We start from the raw sequence: 24052 nt of genomic DNA on the forward strand, positions 1-24052 counted from the left end.
TGTTGCTAGAATGTTAGTGGGTATGGGACCACTAGCGAATTATATGTTATATAAAAAAAAAGAGAAGGGTTGTTTCAACACTCTTAAGTGATATATAGTGGTCTGCATATAGAGCGACCAGCGAACGGGAATGACCATGAATTGAGACGAGGTTTCAGCAGTTTTCGATGGATAGATATAGTAGATGCAAGAGAACAATGACGTAATCTGGAATCATCTTTATATCACTGTTGGTTAGGACTAGACGTGTTACACTCTGTGGGACATGTGCTAATCTCTTGAGGCTTCTGCTGCCTATCTGAAGCATATCAAGATGAGACCTGTGTCCAACAATGGACGCAGGAAATTCTTTAACCTTTGTGCCTGCTACAGAGAGATGCTCGATGTTTCTGGAAATATCTGGAAAACTTCTCAGTCGTGAGCAATAATTCATGTCGACCACCTCAAGAGATGCTAAGTTGATGTTGGTGGGAATAACTTGTAGCTTAGAGCACCTTGACGCATACATCTTCTTTAGTTTGTGTAGATATCTAATAGACGAGGGAAGCACTACCAAACTCTCACAACAGGTAAGTGTCAACGACTCGAGATGAGTGGCTTTTGAAAGATTTGGGATTTCTTTCAAATTCAAGGAATCACCCAAATCTATTTTCTTGAGATTTGTAAGGGGCTGCATGCCAAACACAAAACGATGAGGAACATCATACTTAGGTTAAATCAATCATTAGTAACGTATCCACAAAATATCAAATACCAACCTGGATTCCTCCCCATAGCTTCTCCAACTTGCTAGATCGCATTTGGAGTTCGACGAGACATTCTAGCTGAAATGTCAGAGGAAGACTTTTTCTTGGGTATAAATCCCAATGTAGTAACCTTAGACGAGGTAGATATTCCATGTCCTCTAGCAAGCTTACATGTCCATACTTGAATCTTAAGTATTTGCGATTACGCAATCTTTTAAAGGCGCGCTTACTCATCGAGAACGTCCCAATCTTGGACATATCAAATGATATACCTATGACGGATCCAGTACCCTACCAAATATTGCAAAACAAGATTTGTTATCACAATTACAAAATAGGCAATATATATAGGTAAGATCTTACAGTTTCATTTGCCAGAACATCGCAAATCTCTTTGGCTTCAACTAAAAACTGACGTTTCCCTGGCTCGTCAGACTGTTGAACAACAACTTGTTTACCCAATTGTTGTAGTAGACAGTGCATTGTTATCCACCCATTAGTAGATATATACACAAGAGATTTAGCGGCTAAGGTATTCAACCCATTTTTGACATCCAAAGTACTGTCAGCGAGCATGGCTGTCACATAATCAACACTTTTATGGTTGAAAAAGCATGCAATATGAAGAAACAGAGATTGATGTTTCTCTAACAATTTGTCATACCCCACTCTCAAGACATCCACAAGTTTTCTATCAAGATTAGTTTCTATCCCATATAATTGAAGCCTCCACTCATCCTCGCTCTTCCTATATAAAGAAGAACCCACAACCCTAAGGGCCAATGGAAGATTACCGCAAAGCTTTATTACTTTTCTTGCAAGCTCTTCGAAACCATCTTGTAGAGAATTCTGTTTGAAAGCAGATAGACATAACATCTCAAGAGCTTCTTCTTCGGATGGAAAATCCACATGGTAGATATCGTTGATCCCATGTGCCTTCAAAATCTTCTTATCTTTTAAGGTAACAATGATCCGACTTCCAGAACCAAACCAAGAAGTTTCTTTAGCCAAGACCTCTAATTGCTCTAGATCATCTACATCATCAAGAATGATGAGCACTCGTTGGTTATGTAGCCACTCTTTTATTGCGCCTAACTGATGTATCTTTATATCCTTTTGGTTCAAAATTTTGGACAGAAGCTTATTTTGCAAATACAACTTCGAATCCCAGTCATCAACACCCTTGACGTTCCTCATAAAACAACTAAGCCGAAAATTGGTAGAGAGCTGGTTAAATAAAGCTCTAGCAATGGTAGTCTTACCAATGCCCCCAGGACCCCAAATTCCAATCATCATCACATCATCACTTTCCAGGCATAACAAAGTGTTGAATTCCGTCAGGTGAGCTTCAAGTCCCACCATCCCTTCAAAATCCCTTGAAGGTGTAACATTCAGTTTGTTTGAAATATCTATAGCAATCTTCTGGATCATCTCAGCTTCATTAGCCCTAACAAGAGGAAACAAAATCATGTTGTTGGGTCTTGTTTAAATGATAGAAACTCCTTCGCTAAAGCATGAATTAAGAAACATAAAACATTCTACCTCATAGAGCCAAGAGAAAAGACAAACCAGTTTAGAGAGTGTCTCCCAGCTACGGTTGTTACTTCTTCGAGAGCACCACAATCGAGACTCTAGATTCTTTAATCGCTTACACGAGCTTAGGCCCTATCGTATGGCCTCTCTCCATCTCTTGATCGTTGAACGTTGTGATCCCTTTGCTTGCAAAATAATTGTGTAAATGACTAAGAAATCCACTACGGATGTCTGGTCCATGGAAACTCGAAAAGACATGGTATCTCTTAAAGTCAGGCGACGAAGAAGAAGAAGAAGCAGCCATGAGAGATAGAGTAAAAATGAGGCTTGAGCCATGCAAATCAATATTAACCGCTTACCGTTAGCTCTTTAACTTCTAAGTTGATCATCGTGTCCATTTCTTAGAAATCTCCTCCTGCACAGCGCATTGTGCTTCTTTGGACTGATTAACACCGCCTCTCCCAGCTTCGAAATGGCATCTACGCAAAAGTCATATATTATTAGTTACCAGTTTCAGTAATAAAATGTACATCTTAAATGGTAACAAAATAAACTATCCATTTTTCACAAAAGTATGCAATTTTAAAACCGTATAAGAAAAGATATAAGGCATCATAAATGAAGTAACACAAGCAAGCAAGCATGAGTTCCACTTTATAGCAACCTTGTGCAAGGGATCCTTCTTCCATCATTATCAGGATCCGCAATACACTTTGAGACAATGTGACAGAAAAAAGCAGTCTGGCCGTACTGTGCTGCAACATGTGTTGGCTAGGATACAAGTGCAAACTCTAAGGCACAGAGAAGTTCCTAGAACAAATCTCAATATCTCCTGATTCAGAATAAAGGATACCAATGTTCTAACCTACTCAAATATCAAATGCGGTGCAGATAAAAGTTACTTGGAAACGTTTAAAGCTTCTACAAAAAAAAACTGTATAAGATCAAACGTAGATGAAACTTGCATCTGTTTAGACGTGGGTCTGTCGTAGCTGATCTCACGTGAACCAAGAATGATTAACTAGACGGTCATTGTCCAAATATATAACACCAGTGGCAAAGAATTCAAAGCTAATTACCAACATTTTTACATCAAAACACATCCCTCTTACTAAAACTGCAACACATGAAAAGTGGCACTACTACGTTTGAAATGAAGCAAGGTAAAAAGTGACACTATATACATAAAGACTACACTCTCTTTTTCCAAGTCACTGGAATTTTGAAAATTCTACCATAAGTGTTCATATTTCCAGGCAGAATCAATGACAGTTTTGTTCGTAAATCGAATTTGAAAATTATCCAAGGAACCCAATTCGAATTCCGCAATGAAATCACTAGTTCATCATCAGATCTCGCATAAATTCTCCAAAAACAAACTGTATAAATCAAAACACAAAATTAATGACAGAAAGAAACAACTAACATCTAAAGGGGGTTTTGACGTAGGTTGCTTATGCTACTTCGCGAGCAAGTTCGGAGAACATCAATTTCACTCTGCTGCATATATCCATGGCATCTCGAGAAAACTTTGGGATTCTTCCCAAAAAAAATCACGAAATAAAAAAAGAGATGAAAGCAACAGATGGCTTAATGAGCCTTATGGGCTTATTGCTAATATTAGCACAGTAAACATTACAAATGTAACAAAAACACACATACTTTTTTTTCCGGAACAGAACATAAAATACTTTATTGATGATAAAACCAAACAAACGGGGGATACACAAACGTTTACGTCCAAACCACCCAAGGCCAAGACGTAAACCAAGAAAACAGGAGAATTAATCAAAATGCAGACAACAGTTTTTGTTTTAAGAAAACTCTAAGCAAACATAACACAACAATTACGAATGAAATGGTCGAACTGAACATTGCCATAGTTGGTATTTAGCTCTTCCCAAACTAGCTCTTCCACGTCTGGAGACGGACGACGGCATGTGAAAGCTCTCATTTTTGCACACGAAGAATGAGGAGACGAGTTTCCAATCAACAGAAGCCTATCTCCAATTGACTTAAACGCCACGCCCCAACCTAAGCCCGCATTTGATATCACAGGTGCAACACCAAGTATCTTCCAACTGTTTGCGTTTACATCATAAACCCTCAGCTCGTTTGAGTATGCTTCAAGCGAGTAAAGGTTGTTGTTGGCCACTGCGATGAGGGGAGGCGACTGGGAAGGCATGAACGTCATGCTTCCAAGCATGTCTGGGACGAGCGTCCAAGAATTTGTCACCTCATCGTAGCGTTCTCCACAAGTTAGGTATTCATTATACTCATTTCTACCGCCGATCACATAAAACTTGCCGCGCAAGAAACATCCTGAGCTGAATTTTCTTCTCTTATGCATCTCCGGAATCGTTGACCAGGTTTTGGTCTGAGCATTGTACTTCTCCACACTTCTCAAAACCTCGGGATGCCGATTTCCATTTACTTTTAGACCACCGGCAAAATAAGCATCGAACCCACAGCTCGCCGAAGCGTACATGCAACGAGGTGTGATCATTGAAGGATCTTTTACCCACTCATGCATCCCTAGCTCGTAACGCCACACTGCCATGCCTCCCAGCTCTCTTCCAATGACCATCAAATGTGTTCCCGCACAAACTGTTTCTTTATCACTTAGATAGAAGCAAACGTCAGAGGGAATTCTCGGAAGTGTCTCAAAATTCTCAAAGATTTTGTCAAACATCGTCCAGCAAGCTTCACCGCTCGTAAGCATAAACACGTATGGTTCCACGATCCCGCATTCTCGCCTCATCTTAAAAACATCATACCTTTTTAGCAGCTGTAAGAACTGGCTATTGAGACCTTGCATTTTCCAGTATGTCGAACACAAAACTCCGACAAAAATCTCAACCTCGAGCTTGTACAAAACCTGAGAAACGTCAGACAACTCGTCATCTTGAGGTTTAAGACTTGTATGCTTTTGAAATTTCTGTATGATTTCTCCTTTTCTTTCTCCCAATTCCGAGTCAACAATCAAAAGCCTCCTTGCCGGAGACTGGCTCAAGCTTGCTCTGAGTCTTGAAATCCTTTCTTTTCCTAGCGATAGGATTGACATCTTCCTGAAAAAATAATTTAGATCAATCATGATGAGCACGCAACTTATTTGTAAAAATGTATTATAACATTTTCAAATACAAAGAATCCTACTTTATATCGTTAAAATGTTGGTTAGTCCATGAGTTTTTTAAAAACTAAATTGATATTATGGTAAATCATGTTAGACATGCTAGAAAACTTAAATTTTTTTTAGCATGTCATAGGATTATAACATATAAGAGCAAAAAGATATGGAAGGGGCAGCGCTGGGAGGGAGCCATAGGATTATAACATAATAATTTTTTTCCACTTTTCTACTATGAATTATTGAGGCAGTGAAAAACATATTTTGATCCTATAATCAACATACCACAATCACCAATATAACAATTGAATTCTTTCACCACTAAAAATAATAAAAACATAATTTTAAGAGAAAATAAGTGAGAATCTATTTTCATATGAGAAACTTTGAGAACCCTTGAGAATCTCTCATGTGTGTCCCAAATACAACACATGCATGTCTCTTTATAATTAGTTTAATGATTAGTGAAATCAAAACTAATGATTAAATAATCAGTTATAAATTTAACTAGAGGATATAATTTGTGTATATACCTTGAAACCTGAAAGGTATGGCACGTGTCAACCTTGAAACTTGAAAGGTATGACGTGTATAAATCTTAAAACTTGAAAGAAAATAGATTGTTAGATCATACACTAGAATGCGGCGCCGCCAATAGATTAGAAAACGACTAAAGGTAGCTCTGGTATATATAACATTTTCTATGTGTAATTATCTGTACCATAATGATGAAATGTTTAGATTTAATCAATTACCATAGTATGTTACAAGATTGACTATTTTTGTTTTTTTTGGTAATTTAATAACGAAAATTTATGATATATAATTGAACAAAATGTTTTGACTATCTATGTAATCAATAATTTATTATACATTATTTAAGAAGTAAAATTATTAGCATTTAATGATGTGCTTCCTTCACCATATTCAACTTAAGCATGTGATTTTATTTCTTGGATATGCACTTTTTATTTTACCAAATTAAAGAGAAAATCCCAAAAAAGAAAAACCAAATACTAACTTTCAGTTTATGTAAAAAAAAAATAATTTATGTCCAAAGGAAAAATACTTGACTAAAAAAAAATAAAAAAAAAATACTTAAAATAGAACTAATTATTTAACATTTAAAGATATTTAAAAAGTTAGTTAATTTTATTTAAAATATATTAATTATAAGTATTTTAATTTATAACAAAACTAAAATAAATATTTAGGTTATATTATTACAAATATTAATCTATATTTAATATAAATTATTTTAATGAGAGACTCAGTCGGTCTCTAACTAATCGAGATATAAAAATATTAATAATAATTTAAATCTTAAATACATAAAAAATAATAATATTATATTAGTGAGAGATCCATTGAGTCTCTCACCACTACATATGCTCTAACAAAATATGATTGCTGAAAAAAAAATTAAAGGTTAAATAATCAGTTAGAAATTTAACTAGAGGATACGATGTATGTATATTACCTTGAAATTTGAAAGGTATGACTGGTGTCAACCTTGAAACTTGATAGGTATGCCGTGTGTCAATCTTAAAACTTGAAAAAAAAGATTTTGTTAGATCTATAATAGAATGCGGCGCCGCCAATCGATTAGAAAACGACTAAAGCTATGGTATGTATATATAATATTTTCTATTTTTAATTATCTACCATAGTAGTGAAATGTAATCAACTATCATAGTATGTTACAAGTTTGACTGATTTTTTTGACTATTTTTTGGTAATTTAATAAAGAAATTTATTGATATATAATTAACAAAACTGTTTTGACTATGTATCTAATCAGTAATTTATTATACATTATTTAAGAAGTAAAATTGATAGCATTTAATGATATGTTTCACTATATTCAACTTAAGCATGTGATTTTTTTTATTGGATATGCACTTTTATTTTACCTAAATGAAAGAGAAAAAATCCCCAAGAAAAAAGAATGAAAAAAAATATTAGCTTTCAATTTATGTCCAAAGGAAATATAATTGACTTTAAAAAAAAAAAAAAATACTTGACTACATCACTAATTGTCTTTCGATCTTATTAGGGAGTAAACAATCTTTGTTCAAATGAACGTTGTGTTTCCTTGTGTAATTTGGGCGGCGATTTTAAAATTAATCTTACTTGCGTATACATGACTTTTATGTACATTGGAAAGACCAAAAGAGTAAAATACATAAAAGTAGTTGTGTTGTGACAAAAGAAATCGATTTCTATTTCCACACGTAAGTTAAAACCAAGTTCATCTCTACACGTTAGTTTACTTTCTCCAACATTAACAACAATCAGAAAGAAATCCATTTTGTTACATGTATGTACTATATATGATGAGAATGTCAAAGAATCAAGAACTTTGAGGAATGAGTTAACAAACTTATTACCAATTGATAGTGTCTTCTTCCCAAGCAAAATCCTACATTAACATGTGACGTTTTCATCTTTCGAGAGCTGAACAGCTTCAGGTTTACCCAATTGTCTGACAGTGCATCGTTATGAAGATTGTCAGGTATCACCATCACTCGTCTTGAACTACGCTCTGTCACTTATTCATCTAAATCTTCTTCTTCCACAGACGAAGCTTCCTAAGCCAACTCCAGTGACCTGTATGTTTGCTGTTTTTGATGTTTTCAACTTGAGATACCTTAAAAGCTTCTGCGTCTCCATCTATGACGTTGCCTTCCAGTTTCGGAGTAGCCTACTTCGATTCTACTACTACCATGTCCTTCTTCTGCCAAGATCTTTACAACACATTCCATAATCTCGACATCACTAGAGCTAAAATCAAACAGAATCTCGTCCATAAGGCATATGTTTCCTTTAGGAAATAAGTTGCCACAAAACATAAACAGATGTTCTGATAAAGATCCAAGTGGCATAAATGAATATCGGGACACTCTAGTTTTGTTTATTTCGACACCTTCTTTGCTTCTTACAAGACATTTTATCCTGTCATTATATCTGAAACTCTTGATTGGTGAAAGCAAAAGGCAAGCCTTAAATCTTGAGAACGCGGAAAAAGGCTTCTCACAACCTGGAGCCAGAGAGATGGTTATAGAGTTCCCTGTAATTTGGTGCAGGGATTTCTTTACCTGGCAAGAATATATACCTGTAAACCGATTGTTGAATGATTCCTCTTTTTGATTCTTTATCGAGTTTCATACAAAGAGCAGCATACACTCTTAAGTGATATACAGTGGTGTGCATATAGAGCGACCAGCGAACATGAATGACCATGAATTGAGACGAGGTTTCAGCAGTTTTCGATGGATAGATATAGTAGATGCGAGAGACCAATGACGTAATCTGGAATCATCTTTATATCACTGTTGGTTAGGACTAGACGTGTTACACTCTGTGGGACATGTGCTAATCTCTTGAGGCTTCTGCTGCCTATCTGAAGAATATCAAGATGAGACCAGTGTCCAACAATGGACGCAGGAAATTCTTTAACCTTTGTGCCTGCTACAGAGAGATGCTCGATGTTTCTGGAAATATCTGGAAAACTTCTCAGTCGTGAGCAATAATTCATGTCGACCACCTCAAGAGATGCTAAGTTGATGTTGGTGGGAATAACTTGTAGCTTAGAGCACCTTGACGCATACATCTTCTTTAGTTTGTGTAGATATCTAATAGACGAGGGAAGCACTACCAAACTCTCACTACAGGTAAGTGTCAACGACTCGAGATTAGTGGCTTTCGAAAGATTTGGGATTTCTTTCAAATTCAAGGAATCATCCAAATCTATTTTCTTGAGATTTGTAAGGGGCTGCATGCCAAACACAAAACGATGAGGAACATCATACTTAGGTTAAATCAATCATTAGTAACGTATCCACAAAATATCAAATACCAACCTGGATTCCTCCCCATAGCTTCTCCAACTTGCTAGATCGCATTTGGAGTTCGACGAGACATTCTAGCTGAAATGTCAGTGGAAGACTTTTTCTTGGGTATGAATCCCAATGTAGTAACCTTAGACGAGGTAGATATTCCATGTCCTCTAGCAAACTAACATGTCCATACTTGAATCTTAAGTATTTGAGATTACGCAATCTTTTAAAGGCGCGCTTACTCATCAAGAACGTCCCAATCTTGGACATATCAAATGATATACCTATGACGGATCCAGTACCCTACCAAATATTGCAAAGCAAGATTTGTCATCACAATTACAAAATAGGCAATATATATAGGTAAGATCTTACAGTTTCATTTGCCAGAACATCGCAAATCTCTTTGGCTTCAACTAAAAACTGACGTTTCCCTGGCTCGTCAGACTGTTGAACAACAACTTGTTTACCCAATTGTTGTAGTAGACAGTGCATCGTAATCCACCCATTAGTAGATATATACACAAGAGATTTAGCGGCTAAGGTATTCAACCCATTTTTGACATCCAAAGTACTGTCAGCGAGCATGGCTGTCATATAATCAACACTTTTATGGTTGAAAAAGCATGCAATATGAAGAAACAGAGATTGATGTTTCTCTAACAATTTGTCATACCCCACTCTCAAGACATCCACAAGTTTTCTATCAAGATTAGTTTCTATCCCATATAATTGAAGCCTCCACTCATCCTCGCTCTCCCTATATAAAGAAGAACCCACAACCCTAAGGGCCAATGGAAGATTACCGCAAAGCTTTATTACTTTTCTTGCAAGCTCTTCGAAACCATCTTGTGGAGAATTCTGTTTGAAAGCAGATAGACATAACATCTCAAGAGCTTCTTCTTCGGATGGAAAATCCACATGGTAGATATCATTGATCCCATGTGCCTTCAAAATCTTCTTATCTTTTAAGGTAACAATGATCCGACTTCCAGAACCAAACCAAGAAGTTTCTTTAGCCAAAACCTCTAATTGCTCTAGATCATCTACATCGTCAAGAATGATGAGCACTCGTTGGTTATGTAGCCACTCTTTTATTGCGCCTAAGTGATGTATCTTTATATCCTTTTGGTTCAAAATTTTGGACAGAAGCTTATTTTGCAAATACAACTTCGAATCCCAATCATTAACACCGTTGAGGTTCCTCATAAAAAAACTAAGCCGAAAATTGGTAGAGAGTTGGTTAAATAAAGCTCTAGCAATGGTAGTCTTACCAATGCCCCCAGGACCCCAAATTCCAATCATCATCACATCATCACTTTCCAGGCATAACAAAGTGTTGAGTTCCGTCAGGTGAGCTTCAAGTCCCACCATCCCTTCAAAATCCCTTGAAGGTGTAACATTCTGTTTGTTTGAAATATCTATAGCAATCTTCTGGATCATCTCAGCTTCATTAGCCCTAACAAAAGGAAACAAAATCATGTTGTTGGGTCTTGTTTAAATGATAGAAACTCCTTCGCTAAAGCATGAATTAAGAAACATAAAACATTCTACCTCATAGAGCCAAGAGAAAAGACAAACCAGTTTAGAGAGTGTCTCCCAGCTACGGTTGCTATATATGCCAAAGCTTTGCTCCATCTCTGCTTCACTTCATCGGTTTTCCCTTCACAAGTTTTCTTGAAAGTATTTCCAAAGTCTCCCCGCTGTTTCCGTACATCAGAAGGATCAACTATGTAAAAAATAGTCAACACAGCCTGCCCTAAAGCTTCTTTGCACTTCAAGATTTCCACCAACTCATCTAAGCACCAGCCTGAAGAAGCGTACTTCTTCGAGAGCACCACAATCGAGACTCTAGATTCTTTAATCGCTCGCACGAGCTCAGACCCTATCGTATGGCCTCTCTCCATCTCTTGATCGTTGAACGTTGTGATCCCTTTGCTTGCAAAATAATTGTGTAAATGACTGAGAAATCCACTACGGACGTCTGGTCCATGGAAACACGAAAAGACATGGTATCTCTTAAAGTCAGGCGACGAAGAAGAAGAAGAAGCAGCCATGAGAGATAGAGTAAAAATGAGGCTTGAGCCATGCAAATCAATATTAACCGCTTACCGTTAGCTCTTTAACTTCTGAGTTGATCATCGTGTCCATTTCTTAGAAATCTCCTCCTGCACAGCACATTGTGCTTCTTTGGACTGATTAACACCGCCTCTCCCAGCTTCGAAATGGCATCTACGCAAAAGTCATATATTATTAGTTACCAGTTTCAGTAATAAAATGTACATCTGAAATGGTAACAAAATAAACTATCCATTTTCCACAAAAGTATGCAATTTTAAAACCGTATAAGAAAAGATATAAGGCATCAAAAATGAAGTAACACAAGCAGGCAAGCATGAGTTCCACTTTATGGCAACCTTGTGCAAGGGATCCTTCTTCCATCATTATCAGGATCAGCAATACACTTTGAGACAATGTGACAGAAAGAAGCAGTCTGGCCGTACTGTGCTGCAACATGTGTTGGCTAGGATACAAGTTCAAAGTCTAGGGCACAGAGAAGTTCCTAGAACAAATCTCAATATCTCCTGATTCAGAATAAAGGATACCAATGTTCTAACCTACTCAAATATCAAATGCGGTGCAGATAAAAGTTACTTGGAAAAGTTTAAAGCTTCTATAAAAAAAACTAAATAAGATCAAACGTAGATGAAACTTGCATCTGTTTAGACGTGGGTCTGTTGTAGCTGCTCTCACGTGGACCAAGAATGATTAACTAGACGGTCATTGTCCAATATATAACACCAGTGGCAAAGAATGCAAAGCTAATTACCAACATTTTTACCTCAAAACACATCCTTCTTATTAAAACTGCAACACATGAAAAGTGGCACTACTACGTTTGAAATGAAGCAAGGTAAAAAGTGACACTATATACATAAAGACTACACTCTCTTTTTCCAAGTCACTAGAATTTTGAAAATTCTATCATAAGTGTTCACATTTCCAGGCAGGATCAATGACAGTTTTGTTCGTAAATCGAATTTGAAAATTATCCAAGGAACCCAATTCAAATTCCGCAATGAAATCACTAGTTCATCATCAGATCTCGCATAAATTCTCCAAAAACAAACTATATAAATCAAAACACGAAATTAATGAACCAGGACAGAAAGAAACAACTAACATCTAAAGGGGCCTTTGACGTAGGTTGCTTCTGCTACTTCGCAAGCAAGTTCGGAGAACATCAATTTCACTCTGCTGCATATATCCATGGCATCTGGAGAAAACTTTGGGATTCTTCCCAAAACAAATCACGAAATAAAAAAAGAGATGAAAGCAACAGATGGCTTAATGGGCCTTATGGGCTTATTGCTAATATTAGCACAGTAAACATTAGACTATCCTCATCGGCACAATTATGTTGTTTCTTAGTTTGTTTCTTAGGGGTAGATAATATTAATTATTGAAACCTAAGCTAAGAAATGCAAGATTCGTTTCTTATTTTAGGATTGCAAGAAACGTCTCTTGCTGGACAAGTGTCACAAAATCAGTGGGTCGAGTTTTATTTGGGACGAAGGGGTTTAATTTTTTTTTTCATCTCTCTTTCACTTTCCTTTTTTCTCTTTTCTCTCTCTCTCTCTCTCTCGAGACTTTTCGCGATTTCAGCTTGAATCTCTTCTTCCTTCGATTCCGGAAACTGATTGCTTCTCTTCCAGTTGATTCCCACGGCTATTGGACTAGGATTTGGCCGCGATTTGGTTCCGGTGAAGCAGGGGGCATGTGATTCCGGTGGTGAGCGATCCGTCGAAACCCTAATATTTGGGGAAGATTCAAGCCATTCGATTTGTTCAGGTAATTGTTCTTGCATGTCTAGTAATTGTTATTTGTTTATTTGAAAATTGTCTCAATTTTAATTTAATTATGTCTTTTGTTTGTGAGACAATTTCGGTTGATCTGGGAAACTTAGATTAATTTTCGGTGAAGTGTTTGTAACACTTCTTAATCTCCTCATCTTATTATTCACTGATGAAGTTGTTGTTGGTGAATTTTGATTAATCTCTTTGTTAGATTCTCATAATAGGTTGAATTGGGTTTGTGTATCTGAAACCGATTGAATCAAAGTTTCTTCCTTTACGTTTTGGATGCCAAGGAGTTTTTCCCTTCTTACTACAACCCTAAGAAGAACAATCAGGTTGGGAAACCTAATCAATTTCTCTCTGCTGACGATTTTGCTACAGCCAAGAAGCAATCAGGTGAAGAATTTGAATCTGATGCCAAGAAGGATGATAATACCAGGAAGGTAAAAATAATTCTGTTTGTTGTTAAAGCTTTAAACTTTGGTTAAATGTGCTTGCTTTATATTCTGTTTTATTGATGTTTTTGTTATTACAGAGAAGAAACAATTATAGCCAAGGGAGGAGGAGGTTGACTGGGAGGATTTCTAAGGCTCAAAGATAGGATAGTATTAGAAGAACAGTGTATGTTTCTGACATTGACCAGAGTGTAAGTTTTTATTAGTACTCTCTGTTAAGGTTGTGTGGAACGGATTCTAGTTAAGTTGCATCAATGTATAACAAATCTGTTTTGTGATTTTAGGTGACTGAGGAGGGTCTTGCTGCCTTGTTTAGTAACTGTGGACAAGTAAGCTTTAAATTAATGTTTGTTATATATCTTTCAACTTAAAATATAGTATTTTTTAGGTTGTGTGACAAAAAGCTCTATAGGGATACTGATCAGAAGTTATACTAATCATTTTGGTTTCAGTTTTGAGTTTTGAATTTTACTTTGGATATCTACTGTGTTTTGGTTAATTCAGTCAGAAGATGAAAGGGAGATGTGCACAAGGACAATCTACTGCACAAATATCGACAAGAAGGTAAATGCTGAACTATCTACATAGAATGTATACATAATTTTATTACTGTCTCCTGTTTAAAGATTTTTTCCTACGAGTGCAGGTTTCTCAAGCTGATGTGAGAACCTTCTTTGAGTCTGCATGTGGTGAGGTCAGAACAGAACCTATACTACCTCATCTCTCTCTCTTATTTGTATAATTAACCTGAAATTTTCTTCTAAGGAGTGAATGTGATGATTAACTTGTTAGATTCTCATAATAGGTTGAATTGGGTTTGTGTATCTGAAACCGATTGAATCAACTCTTTTCTCTCCTATCACATTGTAAGTTGGTTGTTGGTTGTTGTGTCTTTAATGAATCTTTACACAGTTGGTATTAGTTAAGACTCATGTACTTGTAGTTATGCTTTAATGGATGTCATGTCTTTACATAGTTACTAAAACCATTTCTTGTTTCTTGTTTTGTGAGTTTCTTTTAGTTGAGCTCAAACCAATCACAATTAAGGCGACAAGGAAACAACATTTCAACCAAATCTCCGAAAGAGGTAAATATACACCTAACTTGTTTATATTTAAATTGATTGCTTTGTTTGTTTGGTAGTTTCTTTTTTCGGATAGTGAGTTATAGCATGTCATATCAGATTTGTGCTCCTATGTGTACTTCTTTGTGACTAGGTAGTAATTATTCTTAATTGGTGGTTGTTCTTTCATTAATGGAAGTGACTAGGTTGTGTATTCATTGTGTGTTTGGTGTCGAGAATTAATTGTAACTCCAATATGCTTCACTTTAAAAACTAAGCTTTTCTTGATCTTAAACCACAAACCCGAGTATCTTCCAACCATAAACCATTCTTCGTTTCTACACCTCTCAAGCATAAACCACTCTTCTTTTCTTCTTTGCTACTATGGAGTCAGACCATGAGCTAAACCAGTCCACAAATTTTGTGGGACTTATGAATAGTCAAACCATTTCTTTTGATTCCCTCTACCCAAATATACCTACTCTGTCGTCTCCACTTCCTCTCTTTAGTTCCCAAGTCAGTTCCGCAGCTTCCCCAAGTGAAGACACAACACCTTCCCCAAGTCAGTTCCGTAGGGAGAGAAGGAAATGGACACCTTCTGATGACCGGATTCTCATTAGCGGGTGGTTAAACACCAGCAAGGATGCTGTGAAAGGCAATGATCAGAAGGGCAAGACCTTCTGGAATAGGGTTGCTAAGTATTTTTCAGATAGTCCTCTTTCTGATGGCAATGAGAAGATAGGGCCAGTTCAGTGTAAACAGAGATGGTCTAAGATCCAAGATACGGTGGGGAAGTTTTGTGGAACATATGCTGCTGCGGTAAGGGCTAAAACTAGTGGTCAGAATGAAGATGATATACTGAGGACAGCATATGATATGTACTATAACATTTATCAGAAAAAATTCGTTCTTGAGCATTGTTGGTTAGAGTTACGCTACGACCAGAAATGGTGTGAGAGTGTTAATGGTAAAGCACCTGAAGTAACCAACAGGAAAAGACTCTTTGATGATCCTACACAAGCTTCAGCTTCTCAGACCGGCGGTAATATAGATGAGCCAACAAACACAAGGCCTATTGGCAGAGACGCAAGTAAGGCCAAACAGAGGAAGACTCATACAGAAGCGAAAGAAGAGAAGGCTTTGAAGGAGTACCAAGGCATGTGGGAAATCAAGAGGGAAGAATTGCTGCTGAAAGAGAGATTGTCAAAAATGCAAATTCTTGACAGTTTGCTGGCCAAAACTGGACCGCTTACTCCGAAAGAAGAAGCTATGAAAGAGAAGCTGCTTGACTTAGTGGATGATTAGTATTGTTGAGTCTTGTTGAGTCTTGTTGTGTCTTCTTGAGTCTTGTTGTGTCTTGTTGTGTCTTGTTGAGTCTTGTTGAGTATTGTTGAGTCTTGTTGAGTCTTGTTGTGTCTTCTTGAGTCTTGTTGTGTCTTCTTGAGTCTTGTTGTGTCTTGTTGAGTCTTGTTGTGTCTTGTTGAGTCTTGTTGTGTCTTGTTGTGTAACGGATGTCTAATTATAATTATAAGTTGATGTTTTATGTGTACTGCTTATCTGTCTATTAATTTCTTAATTATAATTTGCTTTTGTTAACAGAACAAGGAACACATGGGGCGATATAGGAACAGTGGAGTTGTCAATTTCTTTGGCGATGAATATCTAAGAAGACCCACACCAGAGGATCTTCAGAGATTACTATATGTTGCAGAAGAACGTGGATTTCCCGGGATGGTTGGAAGCATCGACTGTATGCATTGGGTTTGGAAGAATTGCCCAACAGCTTGGAAAGGCATGTATACACGAGGATCCGGCAAACCAACAATTGTTTTAGAGGCGGTCGCGTCGTATGATCTCTGGATATGGCACGCGTTTTTTGGGTCTCCAGGTACTTTTAACGATATCAATGTTCTTGATCGATCTCCTGTCTTTGATGATATACTTTATGGTCAAGCTCCACAAGTTACTTACTACGTTAACGGCAGAGAGTACAATTTGACTTACTATCTGACAGACGGTATTTATCCAAAATGGCCAACGTTTATTCAATCCATACCACTACCACAGACTCCAAAAGCATCTTTATTTGCTGACCGCCAAGAAAGCTACCGAAAAGATGTTGAGCGTGCGTTCGGTGTCCTACAAGCTAGATTCGCGGTCATTAAAAATCCATGTCTTTTATGGGATAAAGACCAAGTGGGATTGATTATGAGGGCGTGTATCATACTCCACAATACGATTGTCGAAAATGAACGAGATGGATACAGTCAAGCTGAGGTTTCTGATTTCCCACAAGCAGAGGGTGTGGATCTTTCATATTCTATCAATATGAATTCAAATATTAGCAACGTGTTGAATGGTCAAATAATAATCCGTGATAGAGAAGTGCATGACCAATTGAAACTTGATTTAATTGAACATTTGTGGACTAAATTTGGATATTAATTATGTTTCATGTTTTAATTAAATATGTTTCTATATTTTATTTCATGGTGTGTTTTATGTTTTTGTTTTTTAATGTTTTGTGTAATAATTTAAAATGTTGTATGTTATTTTATGTTTTTCTTAATAAAATATGTTTCTTTGATATATAAAATAATTTTGAATATTTTAAGATATTAATTATTATTTTACTATATTTATTATTAAGAAACCCTTAAATTTGGTTCTACCAATAATCAACAAAATTTTCCTTAACTCTTAGCAAAGTTTCTTCTCTTTTTTTTTTCTTATTAAATATGCCTTAAGAAACAACTAAGAAACTAAACCAATGAGGATAGTCTTACAAATGTAACAAGAACACACATACTTTTTTTTCCGAAACAGAACATAAAATACTTTATTGATGATAAAACCAAACAAACGGGGGATACACAAACGTTTACTCCAAACCACCCAAGGCCAAGACGTAAACCAAGAAAACAGCGGAGAATTAATCAAAATGCAGACAACAGTTTTTGTTTTAAAAAAACTCTAAGCAAACATAACACAACAATTACGAATGAAATGGTCGAACTGAACATTGCCATAGTTGGTATTTAGCTCTTCCCAAACTAGCTCTTCCACGTCTGGAGACGGACGACGGCATTTGAAAGCTCTCATTTTTGCACACGAAGAATGAGGAGACGAGTTTCCAATCAACAAAAGCCTATCTCCAATTGACTTAAACGCCACGCCCCAACCTAAGCCCGCATTTGATATCACAGGTGCAACACCAAGTATCTTCCAACTGTTTGCGTTTACATCATAAACCCTCAGCTCGTTTGAGTATGCTTCAAGCGAGTAAAGGTTGTTGTTGGCCACTGCGATGAGGGGAGGCGACTGGGAAGGCATGAACGTCATGCTTCCAAGCATGTCTGGGACGAGCGTCCAAGAATTTGTCACCTCATCGTAGCGTTCTCCACAAGTTAGGTATTCATTATACTCATTTCTACCGCCGATCACATAAAACTTGCCGCGCAAGAAACATCCTGAGCTGAATTTTCTTCTCTTATGCATCTCCGGAATCGTTGACCAGGTTTTGGTCTGAGCATTGTACTTCTCCACACTTCTCAAAACCTCGGGATACCGATTTCCATTTACTTTTAGACCACCGGCAAAATAAGCATCGAACCCACAGCTCGCCGAAGCGTACATGCAACGAGGTGTGATCATTGAAGGACCTTTTACCCACTCATGCATCCCTAGCTCGTAACGCCACACTGCCATGCCTCCCAGCTCTCTTCCAATGACCATCAAATGTGTTCCCGCACAAACTGTTTCTTTATCACTTAGATAGAAGCAAACGTCAGAGGGAATTCTCGGAAGTGTCTCAAAATTCTCAAAGTTTTTATCAAACATCGTCCAGCAAGCTTCACCGCTCGTAAGCATAAACACGTATGGTTCCACGATCCCGCATTCTCGCCTCATCTTAAAAACATCATACCTTTTTAGCAGCTGTAAGAACTGGCTATTGCGACCTTGCGTTTTCCAGTATGTCGAACACAAAACTCCGACAAAAATCTAAACCTCGAGCTTGTACAAAACCTGAGAAACGTCAGACTCATCATCTTGAGGTTTAAGACTTGTCTGCTTTTGAAATTTCTGAATGATTTCTCCTTTTCTTGCTCCCAATTCCGAGTCAACAATCAAAAGCCTACTTGCCGGAGACTGGCTCAAGCTTGCTCTGAGTCTTGAAATCCTTTCTTTTCCTAGCGATAGGATTGACATCTTCCTGAAAAAATAATTTAGAACAATTAATGAGCACGCAATTTATTTGTAAAATGTATTATACCATTTTCAAATACAAAGAAATCCTACTGTATATTGTTATAATGTTGGTTAGTCGATGTGTTATATAAAAATTAGATTGATATTATGGTAAATCATGTTAGACATGCTAGAAAAATTAACAGCAAAAAGATATCGAGGGAGCCACAGGATGGAAAAAGTATCATAGCATTTTTTTTTTCACATTTCTACTATGAATGATTGAGGCAGTGAAAATCATATTTTGACCCTATAATCAACATACAATAATAAGAGCACGTGGAGTGGAGTCTCTCACCACCAAATATAATAAAAGGACCATGAAAATTATTTTTCAGAGAAAATAAGGGAGAATCGATTTTCATATGAGAGAAAATCCATGAATTGAAAATAATATTATATACCTTGAAACTTTTTTTCGATTTGAAAATATTATGATGGTGAAAAATCGATTTTCATAGGATACAATGTGTATATACCTTGAAACTTGAAAGTTATGGCACTTGTCAAGCACGTCAATCTTTAAACTTGAAAGCAAAGATTTTGTTAGATTTAAACTAGAATGCGGCGCCGCCAGTCGATTAGAAAACGATTAAAGCTCTAGCATGTATATATAACATTTCTTATTTTTAATTATCTTCCATAGTGATGAATGCTTATATTTAATCAACTATTATAGTATGTTACAAGTTTGACTGATTTTTGTTTTTTTTTGACTATTTTTTGGTAGTTTAATAAAGAGATTTATTGATATACAGTTAATAAAAACTGTTTTGACTATGTATGTAATCAATAATCTATTATACATTATTTTAGTAAGTAAAATTAATAGCATTTAATAATGTGCTTCACTATATTCAACTTAAGCATGTGGTTTTCTTTATTGGATATGGAATTTTAATTTACCTAAATAAAAGAAAAAATCCTAAAAAAAAAAACTATTCTTGGGTTCAGCCCTAGGGCGAACCCCTTCGTTCACCTCTATTTTAATTATCCAACTAGGGGATAACCCGTGCTACAGCACGGGGTTAAATATTTTTTAACCTTTTTCTTGTCTAAGTTAGGTTATCTATCTTATTTTCGAAGTTAAAATATAAACGTAATCGGTAATAAACTAATTCAGTTGCTTTATATAATCTCATACTTTGCATAATATAGCTGCTTACAAAATCAGACAGACAAAGAGTATATTGAATAGTAGCTATGTAAGAGGGTATATATTCGACAATATCGGATCGTAGGTTCGTAATCGATTATGCACAAAGCAATATTGGACTATAGTTTTGTTGGTTTGTGTTCTAAGATTCTAATGAATAATAATAATTTGTGTTTTATGAATGTTTAATATCCAAAGTAAACAATAATAAAATAAAATAAAAATAATAGTAACAGTAGAAATGACTCATATAGTCATGAAAATACCATATTCCTTCATTAACCCATTCAACCGTGTCGTGTATTTTTCCTGTAGACCAAATTAGAAGAAATATAGAGTTAGTAGCATATATATTAATCAAACGAAATTATAATATACCAAGAATTTAGGGATTAAGTACCATTCCATTTCCTAGTGAAGATTTTGGAAAACTTCTTTAAAAACAACATTGGTTGTCTTTGTTTGAGGTTTTCCCTCACTATCTGTTATCAACATCTTCAATCCAGACTTTGATTTAACTCTTGACATTGCTACATATAACTGACCATGTGAGAAAACGGGTCTAGGCAAGTATATACCAACATTTTCAAGAGATTGACCTTGACTCTTATTGATAGTCATTGCAAAAGCAACTGACACAGGGAACTGTCTTCGACGCATTTTGAAAGGCAACCTAGCATCTGATGGTGATATCAACATTCTAGGGATGAGAACTATCTTACCAACTCGCGTACCAGTTAAAATTCGAGCTTGCAAAACATGGTCGCCATTTGGGTGATCTGCAGTCTTGTACCATTCAGTTTCATAAGGCTCTGATATGTATATATTTTACACCTTTTCATCATGCATTTGTCATTCATTTTGTTCTCTTAACTCATTGTTTTGTATTGATTTTAGTCCTTTTTGCATAATATGCATATCTAGGTAGTCTTTGCATTGGTCTTGCACGCATCTTGCATTTTGGAGTTGTTTCAGGTGTTTTAGGAGGTATCCAAACCATCAAATGCAAACAAGGATCAGGAAAGCAGTTAAGCGACTCGATCTACACTACCCAGCGACGCAAGCCTCCACGTCTTTGATCGAGTCGAGTGAAGATTGTACTTTGGGATTCAGCTTTTGACGTCTGCATTAAAGTTATAGAGAATTGAGTCATCTTTCCAATGCAGTTTATTTCAAACCAATCGGAGTCGTGGTTCATGAGTTATCTCCGTTTTAGTGGATGCATGTACGTTCAGAAACCCGACTCGACCCGCATGCAAAGGAGAGCTCCCACTCGATCGGATGTTAGCAGCGACTCGACCAAGACGTCCCAGGATAGCTCCCGAGCACCCTCAAGACGCGACTCGACCCGCATGCAAAGGAGAGCTCCCACTCGATCGGATGTTAGCAACGACTCGACCAAGACGTCCCAGGATAGCTCCCGAGCACCCTCAAGACGCGACTCGACCAAGACGTCCCAGGATGGCTCCCGAGCACCCTCAAGATGCGACTCGATCAGCAGCTCCTGAGCACCCTCACGTCGCGACTCGATCGACAGTTTCTGAGCACGCTCACGTCGCGACTCGATCGACAGTTTCTGAGCACCCTCACGTCGCGACTCGATCGACACTCTTACGTCGCGACTCGATTAACACTCTCACGATGCGACTCTATCGATGCTCTGAAACCGATGTCCTGGTTATGTCCTGAAGACGCATCCGAGAAGGATTCCCGAACCGACGTTCTACATTGTCGTTTTATGTTTTAGAGATTTCCATGTTTTTCCTATAAATACGTTTTGTTAAGTTTTCACTCGGGATATCTTAGCTTTTATCTCGTTTTTGTTCTTTCCCTTAAGGTTTACCCTAGCCACCTAAAACGCTTGACACTTTGTATCCCGATACCTTTGAATTTATTCAGTATTTTGATTCGATTTCTTCTACAAACTTGTTCATCTCATTTGTACCTATCTAAGAATGCTTGTTTCGATGTTTTCTGAGTTTGTATCTTTGATGATGATTTTCGGATCTGAGTAGTGTGGTAGTTCTTGAGGATGGGATAGATTAGGTGGAGGATCTTAGGATGTAGTGTGTTTAAGCTTTGATTGTATGATTCCCTTCTGGACTAGAGTTAGAAATACTAGTTTCTCTCTGATCAATTGGAACTGGGTTTTAGACATTTTCGCATCCAAAAGGTGTTCGATGAAATGTCTGACCAACTAGTGTTAGAGACTTACGTTCCTATCCTAAGAGATTAGTTGTCTAGGATGTTTGTTGACGTGAATGAACTTGTTTTTCATGCCATGCTCGATTATGTTTCTCTAGCGAGAGCTAGGTTTGGAAGTGATAGAGTTTGAGTAGCTTCTGTCAAGAGATTGGATTAGCTAAGAAGTGATGTTCATTGTTTAGGGATGGTTTGCTTGTGGCATGTTAAATACTCTATAGACTAGGATACTCCACCAACATCAATTACTCCCATCCTTAGGACCTCTTTCTTTCTGATTTTTATTACATTCTTGAGACTGTTTCGTTTGTTCATGCTTAGAATCGTTTTCGGTTTCACTTATTCTTGTTCGCTTCATGTCATACATTTTCGTTTCTGTTTCTGTGACTCATTTCCGTTTTGTATTTTGACCATTCTAGGATTGTTAGAAAAACACTCTTTTTGAATTGGCTTAACTTGTGACTTCTTGATTGCATCTTGATTGCTAGCAACATCCCATTTGGATTGACACCTTAAGTACTACAACTACCAAAGGTTAATTGAGACATGCTAGGACGCACAAAAATCCTAGTATCAGGCTCAGTGCCATTAGTAATCATCAGTGATGCCTGCACGTAAAAGAGTATATACATTAGATGTTTCTGATAGTACTATATAGATATATAGAAACTATATCTAATAAATAAAGGCAAACCTGTTCAGAGGTGAGACTAATTCTGTCAATAGTATTTTCAGATGCTTCATTACTTATTTCCATGAATTTATTGCCTTCCCAGACATTAGCAACCTTGTAACTATCATTAGCACCAGAAATATTGTCCCCAGCAATACATATCAGAAATTGAAAGGTCTTCCCACACACAGCCTTAATCTGATCAGGGATCATAGTAGGATCCGTAATCTGCATATTCGATATTGTGAATGATTCCATATTTTGTTAAAAATCTAACCAAGGAATTTAAAAATATACCTCTTCAAATGAACCATTTAGGATTTCAGCTGCGGAAACACCCACAATTTTTGATGCCCAACTATCAAACATGAAAATTTTGGTTTCACCACTCTTGTCCCAAACGTGGACATGTAATTTGTACCTAAAGAGGAATTAATCATCTAATAGATCAACCAACAAATATTCATATTTCAAAATATATGACAAATAATTAGAAGACTTACTTAGGCTCAATCAACGTGGCCCACTCGTTACAGGTTTCACACCTCCACCTTGGTTTTCTTGGTTTCTTGACATCTTCCACTTTAATTGTCAGGTCCTCTTTATCAACCTTCTTATTACACTTTCGACAGCTAATGTAGAACCAACCCCAATCTGTATCGATTGCTGAAATAGTACATGCGATTCTACATTTTCCTACCTATCAAAATAATATTACATCCTTAAGCTTATAACTCATACATTTTCCAAAACAGATTATGTTAATATATTGTTAGACTATTAATAAATGTAAAATACCTCTGTTTCAGCAAGTACGTCAGCGATCATTTGCAAAGGAAAGTCAAGACCACTCTTGGAGAGAGACGGGTTATAAACTCTCTTTCCACCAGAATTGGTAATTGTTAAAGCCAATCGATCCGCAGGAAGACTAAAATGAAAAAGAGGAATAGTAAATCATAATGAAACATATTGTTGATTAATAATTTTAATGCTATTTGAATTTACATGTTTTGAAAAGCCTCCATCTCTGGTAACTGAGGATTGATCATCAAGATAGAAGAATCGAAAGCATTCTCAATGTATCGTTTTTCTGAAATAAAATATAAATATGATACAGTAGTTAATATAAAAATAGCTTTTGGTAAATATT

At 36.6% G+C, this 24052-nt stretch overlaps 1 protein-coding gene and 5 pseudogenes across 6 annotated transcripts; 1 reads left to right on the forward strand and 5 right to left on the reverse strand.

The window, feature by feature from the left end:
* Nucleotides 1-46: 46 nt before the first annotated feature.
* LOC147933289 (disease resistance protein ADR2-like) lies at nt 47-676 on the reverse strand (annotated as a pseudogene).
* A 51-nt stretch (nt 677-727) lies between these two features.
* Nucleotides 728-2339, reverse strand: LOC104733917 (disease resistance protein RML1A-like). 2 transcript variants are annotated; one of them, XM_087477553.1, is made up of 3 exons: nt 2316-2339; nt 1110-2193; nt 728-1037 (listed from the first exon to the last, which is right to left on the reverse strand). In XM_087477553.1, exons 2-3 carry the CDS (start codon nt 2175-2177, stop codon nt 747-749), a joined length of 1359 nt encoding a protein of 452 aa, XP_087333679.1. In that variant the 5' UTR covers nt 2178-2193; nt 2316-2339; the 3' UTR covers nt 728-746. The 2 variants fall into 2 exon arrangements, with proteins under 2 accessions (XP_087333679.1, XP_087333678.1); XM_087477552.1 differs by having other exon boundaries at nt 2289-2336.
* A 1638-nt stretch (nt 2340-3977) lies between these two features.
* LOC104733918 (F-box/kelch-repeat protein At3g27150 pseudogene) lies at nt 3978-6055 on the reverse strand (annotated as a pseudogene). The gene is made up of 2 exons (XR_015575208.1): nt 5943-6055; nt 3978-5347 (listed from the first exon to the last, which is right to left on the reverse strand). The product of XR_015575208.1 is annotated as an F-box/kelch-repeat protein At3g27150 pseudogene (transcript).
* Nucleotides 6056-7612: 1557 nt separating this feature from the next.
* Nucleotides 7613-11305, reverse strand: LOC104732707 (disease resistance protein RML1A-like; annotated as a pseudogene). The gene is made up of 4 exons (XR_015575207.1): nt 10830-11305; nt 9624-10707; nt 9273-9551; nt 7613-9184 (listed from the first exon to the last, which is right to left on the reverse strand). The product of XR_015575207.1 is annotated as a disease resistance protein RML1A-like (transcript).
* Nucleotides 11306-13353: 2048 nt separating this feature from the next.
* LOC147933290 (uncharacterized) lies at nt 13354-17111 on the forward strand (annotated as a pseudogene). The gene is made up of 6 exons (XR_015573747.1): nt 13354-13548; nt 13641-13751; nt 13845-14124; nt 14207-14254; nt 14582-14647; nt 16223-17111. The product of XR_015573747.1 is annotated as an uncharacterized LOC147933290 (transcript).
* Nucleotides 17112-17432: 321 nt separating this feature from the next.
* LOC104733919 (F-box/kelch-repeat protein At3g27150 pseudogene) lies at nt 17433-19506 on the reverse strand (annotated as a pseudogene). The gene is made up of 2 exons (XR_015575431.1): nt 19351-19506; nt 17433-18836 (listed from the first exon to the last, which is right to left on the reverse strand). The product of XR_015575431.1 is annotated as an F-box/kelch-repeat protein At3g27150 pseudogene (transcript).
* Nucleotides 19507-24052: the final 4546 nt, after the last annotated feature.

The sequence above is a fragment of the Camelina sativa genome, chromosome 12 (assembly GCF_030686135.1).
Source record: "Camelina sativa cultivar CO46 ecotype springtype chromosome 12, ASM3068613v1".
NCBI classification, from domain to species: domain Eukaryota; kingdom Viridiplantae; phylum Streptophyta; class Magnoliopsida; order Brassicales; family Brassicaceae; genus Camelina; species Camelina sativa.